Source organism: Ornithorhynchus anatinus, chromosome 13 (genome assembly GCF_004115215.2).
Source record: "Ornithorhynchus anatinus isolate Pmale09 chromosome 13, mOrnAna1.pri.v4, whole genome shotgun sequence".
NCBI lineage: Eukaryota > Metazoa > Chordata > Mammalia > Monotremata > Ornithorhynchidae > Ornithorhynchus > Ornithorhynchus anatinus.
The window spans coordinates 17231446-17244861 of NC_041740.1; the positions used below are offsets into that span (position 1 = coordinate 17231446).

At 45.6% G+C, this 13416-nt stretch overlaps 1 protein-coding gene across 1 annotated transcript in view; it reads left to right on the top strand.

Annotated features, from left to right (window-relative positions):
• Positions 1-359: 359 nt before the first annotated feature.
• Positions 360-13416, top strand: part of ARHGAP21 (Rho GTPase activating protein 21) — a 139416-nt gene continuing 126359 nt past the window's right edge. Inside the window, exon 1 of the mRNA XM_029078125.2 lies at positions 360-810. Coding sequence (XP_028933958.1) covers positions 748-810 — 63 coding nt within the window. The 5' untranslated portion in view covers positions 360-747. The remainder of the gene's footprint in view (positions 811-13416) is intronic.

Sequence of the window (13416 nt, forward strand, 5' to 3'; positions counted from 1 at the left end):
CGATTTTCCGGGTGTGGGGTGGGAGAGAGGGGCGACGACGACGACGACCTCCCGCCCGTCTGGGCCTCGCTCTGTCAGCCGGCTCCCAGACGAGCGTTTTTCGAAGCCAAAGGGGGAGCGGCGGGGATCCCGCGGCAGAGCGTGCGGGGAAGGAGGGCGGGCGGCAGGGCCGGTCCTCCCGCAGGGCAAGGGGAGGTGGTGGCGGGGCGGCGCCGGGCGGGGGCGCTGTTCTCTCCCCTCCCCCCCGCCCCGCTGCTGCTGCTGCTGCTGCTGCTCCTCCTCCTCCCGCCCCCTCCCTCCCTCCCTGCTTCCCTCCTTCCCTCCTGCTCCTCCCCACCCGATCCCCCCGGACCCGGAGGAGGAGGAGGAGGAGGAGGAGGAGGATGAGCGGGCTCCGCAATTAGCCGAGCGAGAGATGAAGAGCGGAGGCTGGAGGCGCCCGGCCCGCCGCGCCCCATCCCGCCCCCGTCCGGTCCTTCGTCGGTTTTAGCCCCTTCCCGGCCGCCGACCACTGGAGGAGGAGGAAGAGGAGGGAAGCGACCGGCTCCGCTCCAGCCCGGCGGGGCCCCGGGGCTCCTTTTGTCTGGGCTGTCGTGGCCCCCGGGCTCCCGGCCCCGTGGGCCGCCGCCGCCGCCGTCCCCTCCCCGCCCCGGGTCCGGCTCCCAGCCGGGGGAGGGGGGGGCTTTCCAATGAGGACTCCCGAGGACCGCCGCCGCCGCCGCCTCCTTTGTAACTGGAAATGAAATAATGGCGACCCGCCGGACAGGGCCCCCCGAGGGAGATGGAGCCCCGCAGCCGCCGGCCGGAGAGGTGAGCAAGGCGGCCGCCCAAGGCCCGTTTCCCCGGGCTCGCTGGGCAGGGCCGGGCAGGGCTGGGGGGGACGCCTCCTGTGCCTCCTTCTCCCGCCGGCCTGGGGAGGGGGGGGAGAGGAGGAGGCCTTGCCCTCGCCCAGCTCGGCCTCCCCCCCCCCCCGCCCTGGCCGGGGGCCGGAGGGGGGGACCCCGGGGGCGTCTCCCCCGCTCCCCTCCCCGGGAATCCCCCGCCTTGGGCCGTGCCCCCGATTCCTCTTGGCAGCCGGAGCGTTGAGAAGTTTGTGCGCCAGAGTGTGGGGTTTCCGAGGTCCGGGCTGGAAAATGCCTTCCCCCGGCTTGTTGGGACTGGCCGCCTTTGACAGGCCCAACCGGCAGCCTTCCTGGGCGCTTTATTAATAGCATTCCCCGTCTCCATAAATCCCCTGCTTTTACAGCCACAACGCTCCCAGCCCGACCCAGCGGGGCGGATTCCTACCCCCCTCCTCCCTGCCGGTTTTCGAGCCCCCGAGTGACATTTTTTTGAGCGACACCGAGCCTTCCTTTAGCGCGATTCCAAGTCCAAAAGCCACAGTGATTTTTTTTTTTCCCTTCCCTTTTCACCCCTCCCCCGCGACTCCCTATTAATCTGACTCCCTTAATGGACGAATCTGTTTTACTTTGTTCCTAGGGGTTGATTGACATCAGCCCTGAGCGTCGTTATCCGGCAGGCTCACTTTCTAAAGCCACACCTAAACATGGTTACTGTAAAAGTTAAAGGTTTACCCTGCGACAACAGAAGTGCCGTAATTCCGAGTTAGTCACCGTGTTCCTTTGCCTCCCTTTGGGTTTTGACAAGTTTTTTTTTTTTTCTGTCCTTTGACGTCCTGACTTGAAAGTAGAACCGTCGAGTGACGGGCTGAATTACGAAGACATTGGCCGGGAGAGTTAGAGATGAAAAGCCCCACTTGGAGGTATTTGAACGGAAGTGTGAATTCCCTTAGGGTCGGTCGTCCGACAGGGGAACTCACTTCTCTTCTTTTAGTTTAATTTCCAAAGATAAGGGATCGATCCAGGAAAGGGCAAGAGGCTTATTTTGGAATACACTCAAGCGATCCTCCAAGCTAAAATTCGTACCAAGTTGGCCTCGGCCAACTCCCCGATTCAAGTTACCGTTCAGTGGCTTGCTTGTAAGCAACACCTGCAGACACCTGCCTGCAGGTACAAGAACGGCTAAGTACAGTAGCACCATAATCCACTGATCTTTGACATGGTAAACCATAATAACTCCTTCTGGAATTCATATAACAGTTTATGCGAAGGCCTACTGGGTATCTGCTTCTTCTGTATTGTAGTCACGGAATAGTGCGTAGTCAAGTGTTGCTTGAAGACCCCTTTAATAAGCATGTTATTGGCATTATCATTTGTAACTGAAAAAATTTATGGCCACCCCTCCCCCCGCCAACCTCCCATAAGAATGTCTAGGGCATACTTTTGAAAGATGTAGAAGTTTCAGCAAAATGAATTATGTTGAGCTAGAGAGAGGAGTTTTTTTTTCTTAAGCTCTTATTGACTTTATTTGGGAAACTAATCTTGGGTTTGGGACTCGCTGTTGGTAGAATCAGATGGGGTCTTCTAGAAGAGGAGAAAAGCCATGCTGGTAATTTTGCTCTAGAAAGATCTGCTATGGAGTAATAGATTTTCCAAAAAAATGAGATTAACCCCAATACTGCATTGATTTTTTTGTTTTTTTTAAACATGCTAGCCAGATTTCCCATGTTGGGTACATGAGGGTACCTGAAGAAAGTGGTTATGTGGTTTCTGGAAATATCTTAATATCCAAAAGCAATATTTGGAAACCTGAAAAAAGATGCCATACTCCTATTGGGATGTGTGTTTAAATTAGCGTTTCCTGGGGATACTAAATGCAGAGTAATCTCAGCGTTTTTATCAATATCATAAGCAAAGGGTTTTTTAGAGGTTCATGAAAATGAGACCGACCTAACTTGTTCAATCAAATACAAGGCCATTTCTTGGTTAATGAAGTTAAATTCACAATATCTGATATGATCTCTATCTCAGGAAGTAATCATTTTAAAGAATGGTATCATACTCTTATACTGCTAGGTATGTTTTCCATTTTTTAGCTAAGCACCATATAGGGGTGTGTCTGCTTTTTAATTTATGAGCTGGTAAATGCTTTTATTAGAGAAAAATCAGCTGAATTGAGGGTGGTGTCACTGTGTAGTTAATAAGGCCTTTGCTTTATGCTTATCAGAGTTATGATATTCTTCTGTGCTGCATCCTGTAAATAACACCTATGACTACACATTTAACTGAACTGTGCAGCCAAAAGTTGGATAACTTATTTGAGCATCAAAAAGTGATTGGATTCATGTAGATGGCTGTGGGTTCATTTTGTCTCCGAAAGAGAGGCGTGTGAGTGTAAACTTAATGTAGTGTGGGGACGACATTAAGAATCAACTTGTTTTGTGGTTGAACCACCGCCGGTGGAGTCCTCAGAAAATCATCCCAGTTTGTTTGGAAGTTGCCCCCATCCTAAAGTTGCTGAGAACATAAACACCTTACCAAGCCAGGCCAGCGGGCCCGCTCAGCCTTGGAGTCTGTCCCCAAGGGTGGAATCAAGGGATAGGTGACCTCCTTGACCCCCTTCTTTCCGATTACCTTCTCATATCCCGCTAGTAACCTGTCGATCAATCAGTCATATTTATTAAGTGCCTACTGTGCGCAGAGCACTGTACCAAGCGCTTGGGAAAGTACAGTGTAACAGAGTTGTTAGACATGGTCCCTGCCTGCCAAGGAACTATCCTAGATATCTCTGCCCTGAGCCTATTAAAACTCCTCTTCATTCCTCGGTTCAAAGCAAAAGCTAATGCGGACATGTTAAATTTTCCCCTTTAATAACCCATTATAGACTTTTTGTCCATGACTCTATCGAAACCGATCTTAGGTCTGTTGATATTTTCTGCTTCCACAGTTTCCTGTGGTAATGAATTCAATATGCTGGCCACCTACTGTGTGAAGAAGTGTTTCCTTTTGCAACCACCTTGAGCTGGAGCAAAGCATCCTGTAGACTGGAAAGCATATTGGGGGTGGGGATGTGGGGTGTGTGTGTGTAGCTTAATTGTTGGTGTGAAAAAATGAGGAAATGTCTTGGGCTTTTTTTTTTATGTTGGTATTTGCATGTGGTTAATTGGTTAATACAGTTGTGAGTGTGGTGATTATGATTTCGCTGCTCTTTGGCTCTCTGTATTAGGTCATGCATTAGAGAATAAGCTCACCCCATTAGCATTTGGGACCACAATTGTAATTATTTGCTCTCAATATGATGATGATGGACTTAGATTTCATTACTTATTTTTCTCTGTGAAAAGTCAAGCATCAAGTTGCTTAGGAATTTGTTAGGAATTAGGAATGTTTTCTGGATTTTTTTAGGGCAATCTCGTTATTGTACAGAGTCCTTAAATGAAAAACTTTTCTCCCCAAATGGGTAGCTACCAGCTATAAACTATGGGGATGAACTCTCTCTTAGTCCTGGTCTCCCGGTCATTTTCAGCCTGTTGTGTAATTTTGATATTTTTTTTTTATCCAGCTGAAAATTTCACTATAAAAATCTCCAGCACCATTATTTGATATATAAAGTTCTCTGTAGCACAAGACATGTTATCCATGTGCCTGATAAGAGAAACTCCAAGTTTGTGAAGTTGTTAAGTGTCTGGCTTTTGAACATTTCTATCTATCAGTGGTTTCTAATTTAGCATTAAAGTTGTGGGCCCTCCCATCTTCGTGAAACCTCATTGTGTATTTTCGGCTGTGAGATATTTAAGACAAGGAGCTGACATAGCAACAGCACTGGATTTCTCAAAGAGTTTTAAGACATCCAAAATTAGACTTATTTGCATTTGCAAATAATCCTTATTTACACTCATCTTCCCAAGAATAGGCACCTTCCCTGCCCACTTAGCCAGTAGGGTACTAGTAGTTTTTACTAAGTGCTTCTTATATATAAGGCACTGTACTGAGCATTGGGAAACATCACCCCACAGCCCTTACACACATATCTTTACATTATATATTATAAATGACTCGTTTATTCATATTATTAGCCCTCTCCCTCTCTAGACTGTAAACTCGTTGTCGGCAGGAAATGTGTCTGCTAGTTCTCTTTCATTGTACTCTCCCAACTGCTTAGTACAGTGCTCTGGGAATAGTGAGTGCACAATATATATATCAACGATTGGTTGCTTACACATTTGGGAGCTAGACATGGTCCCTCCCCATCTGGGGGCTCACAATCTAAAATTAACAAGAAGCAGTATGGCCTAGTGGATGGAGCGTGGGCTTGGGAGCCGGAAGATCATGGCTCTGCCACTTGTCTGCTGGGTGATGTTGGGAAGTCACTTCACTTCTCTGTGCCTCAGTTACCTCATCTGTAAAATGGGAATTAGGACTGTGAACCCCGGGCGGGGGGATAAGGGACTGTGTCCAATCTGATTACCTTGTATCCACCCCAGTGCTTAGAACGGTGCTTGGCACATAGTAAGCGCTTAATAAATACCATTATTATTATTGTTATTAAGTAAAAAGAGGGAGCGGAGATTGGTGACAGACACATAAGAGTTAAAATTGAGTGATGGGGTATGATCAGCAATAACTGTGGGACTGAGGATCAGTAAGAATTCATGAAAGCAGGTAAGGTTGGTAGGGCTTTTGTAGAAAGTCTTACTCCTCCAGACTAAGTCCCAGTGCCAGTGCCCAGAAGAAACTGGAAAAGATCAATATATCCCATTTCCAATCCCCTGTCCAGTAAACCTACTTATCACGAAACAGTATGTACACATCTTCGGTCCCATGTGTTCTCATGTACAGTGGCCCAGAGTATGGGGGTGTCAGCCATGCCGTCACTCTGCTTAATTTCGGGTGCGGGTTCAAGCTTTATCAGTTGATGGGCACCTCGGCAGGAATGAAAAGCGAAATCATGACACACAGTAGGGGGTTGGGGTAGCCATCACCACAGGAGCATCAGCACAAGGCTCTAGCTTTAAGTCCGACGTGCTTGAGGTAAAATCGCAACCCGAATGTGGCAGGCTCCAGCACTGAAGAGACACCCTCAAGCAGCTGGTTAACACCTCTTCCCCCAAAAGTTCCCTATAAGGTACTAAAGTAGTTCTTCTACAAAGAAAAAAACCAAAGCGCACTGTCTCACCTTTGTCACTCTCTGACTAGCTCCACTAGGTCAAACCTCAAGTGGGTGATGCTTGCCCCAGAGTCATCCCCCCTCTCCCGAACACTTAAACGCTCACCGCACTGTGGACTTTGGGTCTGATTTGGAGACTGTTTTTTTCGTAATACGTAAAGGAAAAAATGGGGGTCCAGTGGGGTTTGCTGTTGTTGTTCTTCCATTGGCCCTCCCGCCCTTGGCCCCCCTTAGCTAATTGTCCCTGAAGGCCAGATCAGATATTTTTCAGAGGGAAGGGGAGTCTCCCTTTTCACTTTTTGAAGGGAGTGTGGGTGGAAGTCTCACTTTACCTGGACTCAGTGCTCAAGCGCTTAAAACAGTGCTTTGCACACAGTAAGCACTCAATAAATATGATTGAATGGATGAATGGACTCCTGGCTGGCCAGCCTGCCCTGCCGATGTCAGTGCAATCTCACGGAGAGAGCAGTATTCATTCATTTGGTCGTATTTATGGAGTGCTTACTGTCTGCCGGGCTCTCGGCCCCTTCCCGCGTTACAGCCTGGGAAATAGCAGTCACAAGAAGTGGATGATGCTAAAAATGGAGTTTTGAGGAAGAGAGCTTAATGCTTAGTACCAAGGTTATCGGATAGTCTGGTGCTCACTAATTGCCGGAGGCTCTAAAGCCCTGTATGTATAAGAGTGTGGGGAAATACTGCCAGAATTTAATGTTTGGCAGGGATGTGGGCCTATGTGGAAGAGAGAAACCCCAGAAAGCTTCACCAAAGAATGTTAGGTTACTCAAGGGACATACCGACATTCTAGCTCCACAAAGTGACACTGTTTCCCAAACTGAACGAACCAGCTAGATTATAAGGGACATTGCCCATACTTCCAGATCAGGTTGATGTTCACATGAAACAAATTGGATGATTTGAAGTCGCACTTACATATAGGCTATATTTTAGGCTGTCATTTAAATTTGCCCTTTAGGTTAATTCTGGAGAAATATGAGGAAGTTTACTTATTATCTTCCAGTGCTGGACTTGTTCTTTTCTTTATGGTGTTTAAGTGCTTACTATGTGCCAGGCACTGTACTAAGCACTGGGATAAATACAAGCTTATCAGTTTGGACAGAGCCCCTGGCCCACGTGGGGCTCACGTGATTCAGATGACATAATTGAGGCACAGAGAAGTGAAGTGACTTCCCTCAGGTCATGTGCCGGAGTCAGGATTAGAACCCAGGTACTTCTGACTTCCAGGCCCATGGTCTATCCACTAGGCCATGCTGATTCTCAACTCTGAACTTTGAACATCTATCAAATCTGAATTAACTTAAAAAGAAGAAACTTTGATCAAAATCACAGATCTCTGATGAATACTTCTCCAGTCAGTGGGTTTCTGTCCCCAGTTTTAATTTGGCTGACTTCCCTCAGTTGACACGTTAGACTAGCTCCTTACATCTTCCCAATTTCCTTTATGATTTTCCCTGAAATTGTTAGAAATTAGAAATAGTGACCAGAATCACTAACTTTTTGCTGCAGAATACTTGGTTGTTTTCCCACTCTGTTCCCTCCATATTTTCTCAAGTTAAATATTTAGGCCTCACATTCCCAGGTTTCCTCTGGTCACACTGCAGTGCTCTTTGGAATCTGTTCCAAAAATCAGTAGGCAATTTTAAGGAGCTTTTGAAGATGATTCTAGCCAAGGACATTGGAAAGTCATTTTGACCCTGCATAATAGTCAGTTCTTTCATAATGTTGATGGGAGGTTTTGTTCCTGACGAACCTTGTCTTCAATAGGACTCCTGTTATAATTTGAAAGCTTCCACTGATTCCACACACCTACTCCAGACTGTAAGCTCAGTGTGGGGGGGAAATGTGCCTGTTTATTGTTGTACTGGACTCTCCCAAGTGCTTATTTCAGTGCTCTGCGCACAGTAAGCACGTAATATGATAGAATGAATGAATACCCAAAATGATTTCTTCCAACGTTATATTGTACTGAATCTGGACAGATGTGGGTCGTGGGAAGGATTTTCATTGAGTTCTTTGCAACATTCTATCCCAAATGTACAATGATAACACGCACTGTAAAATTGACCGTACTGTACCATTTAATATTTGAATATAGAGGCATATTTAGTGGAGAGCAATTTGAAGAAGCATAGTTGAAATCATAATGGAGTTCAGAAGGAAAGTTGTGGGTTTGCCGGTCACAGTTTTAGTTTGTTGTCAAGCTACTAGGTTTTCCTGTATTGTTAAATTTCAGTAGGTTATCACCTTTCTCTGGCAGTTCACCGGGTCTGGATATGGGCATAATGAACTTGACCATGAATACAGATGCACTTCTAAGCTTGATCTTCGATTCTAGGAGCTTCACTTTTGATTCCACTGCTTCAGTTTGGGTATGAGCCCGAGATTTGAAGCACAGCAGAATTCCAGGGCACATCTGCAAGCTTCCCAGGCCCCACGATTGTCCCTTTGTGTACTGGTTGGAAGAAGATATTGCCAAAATGATCGTACTACAATGTAGCCCTAATGTTCAACGAGGCGCTTAATATTGAAACTAGATTAAGCCCCTTCCTCCTAGTCCCCAAATTACCCCCGAGACAGGGTTAGACGTCTTCGGCAGCCGCCCTCTTTTGGGACACCCCTGTGCCATTATGTAACTGCTTAGCACCCTCCCCACCTGCCTGAGTGCGGTGTGCGGGTTTTAGTTGCACCTAATATGGCTACTGTTTAGGGACTTGGGCACTGATAATTCGGCTTACATTTCACATCATAAGCCCCGATGCTCCTGGCTGGAGCAAGAAACACGGAGAAGCCGACTAGTGTTATTAGCCGGGCCAGAGTTGGGGAGCGTTGCTGGGGACTGCCCCAGTCGGACTCCTGCCTTGTCAGGACACAGTCAATGCTTAATAAATACCATTGATTGATTGATCAATCAATCCCCAAGCCTCCTCACCTGGGGAATGGTTGGCAGAGTAGTGGTCCAGGGGCAGGTGGCCTTAGGGTTGCTAGGGGGAATTGCCTGTGACAGGAGGAAGAGAAGAAAGCATGTGGAAGAGGAAGTTGTGGCATTTGTCATTGCAGCCTTTGGCTCCCACTTTCAGGAGGGCGCCCTCGCCGCCCCCTCCCTCACATCTATGACTTCCCCTGGCTTTTCCAGGCACTTGCCCAAGGACGCTGATTTAACAAGGTGTCTGGGACCCCTGCCCATTCTGCCGCCTATGTAGGAAGCAGTCAGGTGGGTATTGTGTGAGGAGGGCGGAGCTGTGCTCTAAGAATGGGAGGGAGGACCCAGAACTAAGATGGGATCTTGGCTGAACACAACTCTGTATATTCGGTTCTTTCCGAGGTAAATAGGAGATAGAAATGTTTGAGCTGAAATTCATTTTCCCAATTAAGGAATGGTGTTTTGGGATTTTTTTCAGTTGCTGAAAGAACAGCCCTAATGGAAGTGTGTTAAAAGCAGCTTCTTGATTTAGGGGTTTTTTTTTTGTTTTGTTTTGTTTGGTGGTTTTTTTGCATTCATTTTTAGTTTTTTGTTACCTAATGTATATTCCCTTTGGTGGCCCCGGGAATATTTTTTTTGGTATTTAGAATCATTCCAGTCTCCCACTCTCCCACCTGATTTCTGTTGACTGTCTCACCACCTGCCAGCCCTTTCTTCTTTCCCTTTAAAACATTCCCTCTATTCTCTCTTCCTAATTGCCACAGTGATTGCATCACCCTCCTCCCCCAGCTTCATTTTTTGATCCCAGAAGCACACCCCTACATAAACTATGACAGATAGTTTGGGAGCCCCGGGCATGCACTTGGTTACAACTTTATGGAAGATCATTTTGAAGGTTACACCGATGATTAAGTTCAGGGGAAATGTCTCTGGGGTATAATTCTGAAGGGTTTTTAAAAACATGAATAAATCTTTTTTTTTTCCTTCCCAGCCTTTTGGTATTTTGTTTATATGAAAATGTCATTGGCCTGGTTAGTGAGAGTCTAGAAGTATGCGAGAGTGATAATGCCGCCTTCTGAGAATGGAAACATTTGTTGTCCTCTTCTTTATCTACCTTTTCACTCCATTCCAAGAGACTTTAGTTCCAAAAATAACTGGTCCGTATTAGCTTTGATGGGTGGTATGAAAGACTTCGTGTCTGCATTTATCTGACTTGGCAATTGAGTAAAGGGGCTTTCTTTTTTCTTGTTGTATTGAATTTTCTTTTTCTTTACCAAAGTTAATGGTGTATTTGAATATTGTATACTGGGAAAATTGTTTAGGGAGACTACAATTTTATCTCTTGCATTCAGGTTTAAAGATGCCCACGAGTCTTGGCATGTTATATGCCATGATACTTGGAATTTGTGGTCATCTTCTTTGTGTTAAGGTATTTGTCAAGCACTTACTATGTGCCAGGCACTGTGCTAAGTGCTGAGGTAGATAGTTACAAGCTAATCAGGTTGGACATAGTCCCTGTCCCAAATAGGGCTCACAGTGAGGTAACTGAAGCCCAGAGAAGTGAAGTGACTTGCCAGAGGTCACACAGCAGACTAGTGGCAGGGCTGGGTTTAGAACCCAGGCCCTCAGACTCCCAGGCCTGGGCTCTTTACCTGAGGTCACGCCGCTTCCAGTGTTTATTCATGGATTTGTAGCTTTGCTGCTTCGTGGTGACCCCTTACTACACTCAGTTTTGTAATTCGCAGGCTCTCATCTCTACAGTTAAAAACTGCACTGCACGAGTTCCCCCAGCCAATGGTTTAAAGAACCGGTACCGCTGCAGTCGATGTGGGAATATAGAACTGTTTAGCTCATTTACCAAAATTATTGATGGCTTACTGGAACAACTATTAAGCATATTCCTTCTTGATATCTTTTCATGGTATCAGACCTCGGAAACAGGCATGTTCCGTTCATCTGTCTTGATTCTGCTTTGATATTTTTTACTTGTTGCTTTACAAAATAGCATCAGTTTTCTGTGTGCTTTGCTTTGGAGTCTACCTAGAGGGCATGTCTGCATTGGGCAGGGTAGAACTAACTTTTGAATGAAAAATTCCCCTTTTGGAATCAAATCTGCATAGAAGAAACTTACATTTTGATGTCAAGTTAGCATATAGTGTCACCCTTGGCAGTCCCTGGGAATATTTTAGGAGCCACTTGCCACCACTAGGCCAACCATGGAACTTCCCACACCACCCTGCCCCAGGAATCCTGATGCAACCAACCTTATCAGGCTGATTGATCAAATTGTATACCTCAGTCTCACCTATTTCTCCACCAACCTCTTGCCCACATTCTGCCTCTGGTCTGGAATGCCCTCCCTCTTCATACTCATTCAATAATATTTAATGAGCACTTACTATGTGCAGAGCACTGTACTAAGCGCTTGGAAAGTACAATGTGGCAACAGATAGAGACAATCCCTGCCCAATGACGGGCTTACAGTCTAATCAGTGTAGATAGACAAAAACAAGACAACATAATCACGATAAATAGAATCAAAGGGATGCACACCTCATTAACAAAATAAATAGGGTAATAAAAATATCCAAAAAGACAATTACTCTCCCCACCTTCCAAGCTTTATTGAAGGCACATCTCCTCCAAAAGGCCTTCCCTGACTATGCCGTCATTTCTTCTTTTCCCACTTCTTTCTGCATCTCCCTGATTTGCCCCCTTTATTCATCCCTCCCTCAGCTCTATGACATACATTTTCATATCCATAACTTATGTATATTAATGTCCGCCTCCCCCTCTAGACTGTGAGCTCATTGTGGGTAGGGCACATGTCTACCCACTCTATTATATTGTACTCTCCCAAGCGCTCTGCACACAGTAAGCGCTTAATAAATATGATTGATTAATTTGGAGACAGCTTGTTCCTGTCCTGTGGCAGCTCCGGAACTCTAGGCAAACTGGCAGGGGGCTAAGATGAGCCTTGCAGAGACCCTAGCTCCTCTGGACAACAGCTGTCAATCGACTGGGCTTTTGGGCTTAGAAGAGTGCTCTGCACATAGTAAGCCCTCAATAAATGCCACTGATAGATTGAACTGTGACAGTCACCTCTAGTATCTTATTTGTTTCCCAGAAGTGTTTGACTGGATTTTTTTTTGCTTCCCTTGGTTTTGCGCACTTCTTACTAAATCCGTATAAACAGGGACTGCTTTTTGAAATGCCTTTTTCTTGGTTAAATATAACAAGAAGACAATTCCTTTTAAAGCAACGAACAGAGGACAGTATGGCTAGTGCTAATGTTGATAAAGGAACATGCACAGATGCTCGCTGAACACAGCTATTTTCCATGACGAAAGACCATATGGCAATGGTAGGCACTTGTTTCTCTTACTAATTGATGTGATTTAGCTTATTAAAATGAAGGTGATTTGGACTTAAAGAGTGGCATTGGCATTCATCATCTTTTAATTGAAGATGAGGCATTACATATATTAAATCAGCAAGCATTTGAGCATCTCTAGAACAATGCAACTATTTTGGGAAGCAAGGCCTTTTCATTTCAGCTTTTATGTGGGGATCGAATTTCTCATTTAAAATACCATTTTGTTTATAATTTATCGTGTTTATTCTTATCAAAGGTTGTGTCATAATGGCTAGAAAGTGTTTCCCCAATCTAAGAAATGATGCCATGCAAACCTTCATTTTATAATCTTAAACTTCACAAGGAAAGAATTGAAGGCGTTCCTTTGTTAAACTGATTGAAAAGGAAGTGAAAATATGTATAATAAATGAGGAAATGATCCCTCTTCTAGGTATGTTGGCCTCTGACAGGAATGCTATTGGGAACGATGTGGGGGGTGGGAGACAGAGAGAGAGGAAGGGAAAGAGAGAACGAACATCTCCATTCTTTAAGACCGTGGCTCATTTCTGGGAGTGATCCGGTTTTTGGGTGAACCTAGGCTGGCAGGAGGGTGTGGTAGCTGGCTGCTGCATTACTCGAGTACTCCTGGCAGGCCCTGTTTGCTCTGCATTTTAGGAGCTGCTGGCATTGATTTCTCCTCTAGTATTGGAAATAAAATTGATTTGAAATATGTATTTCCCATTGAAAGCCTTCAGCTCTCCTGTGGTCCCACTCCAGTGAATTTTTTATTTGTGGATAGAACTAAGTGGAAAAGCCTGGAACATCTCTAGGCCATCGTGAATGCTGGAAGAGTCTAAAAAGGCATTTTGTTCTTAATTTTTTTTTAATGGCATTTGTTAAAGTGCATATTATGTGGCAGACACTGTACTAAGTGCCATGGTAGATACAAGCTAATCAGGTTGGACACAGTCCCTGTCCCATGTAGGGCTCACAGTCTCAATTCCCATTTTACAGATGTGGTAACTGAGCCACAGAGAAGTTAAATGACTTGCCCAAGGTCACACATACATGTTTAGTCATTCAGTCATATTTATTGAGCCCTTATTCTGTACAGAAC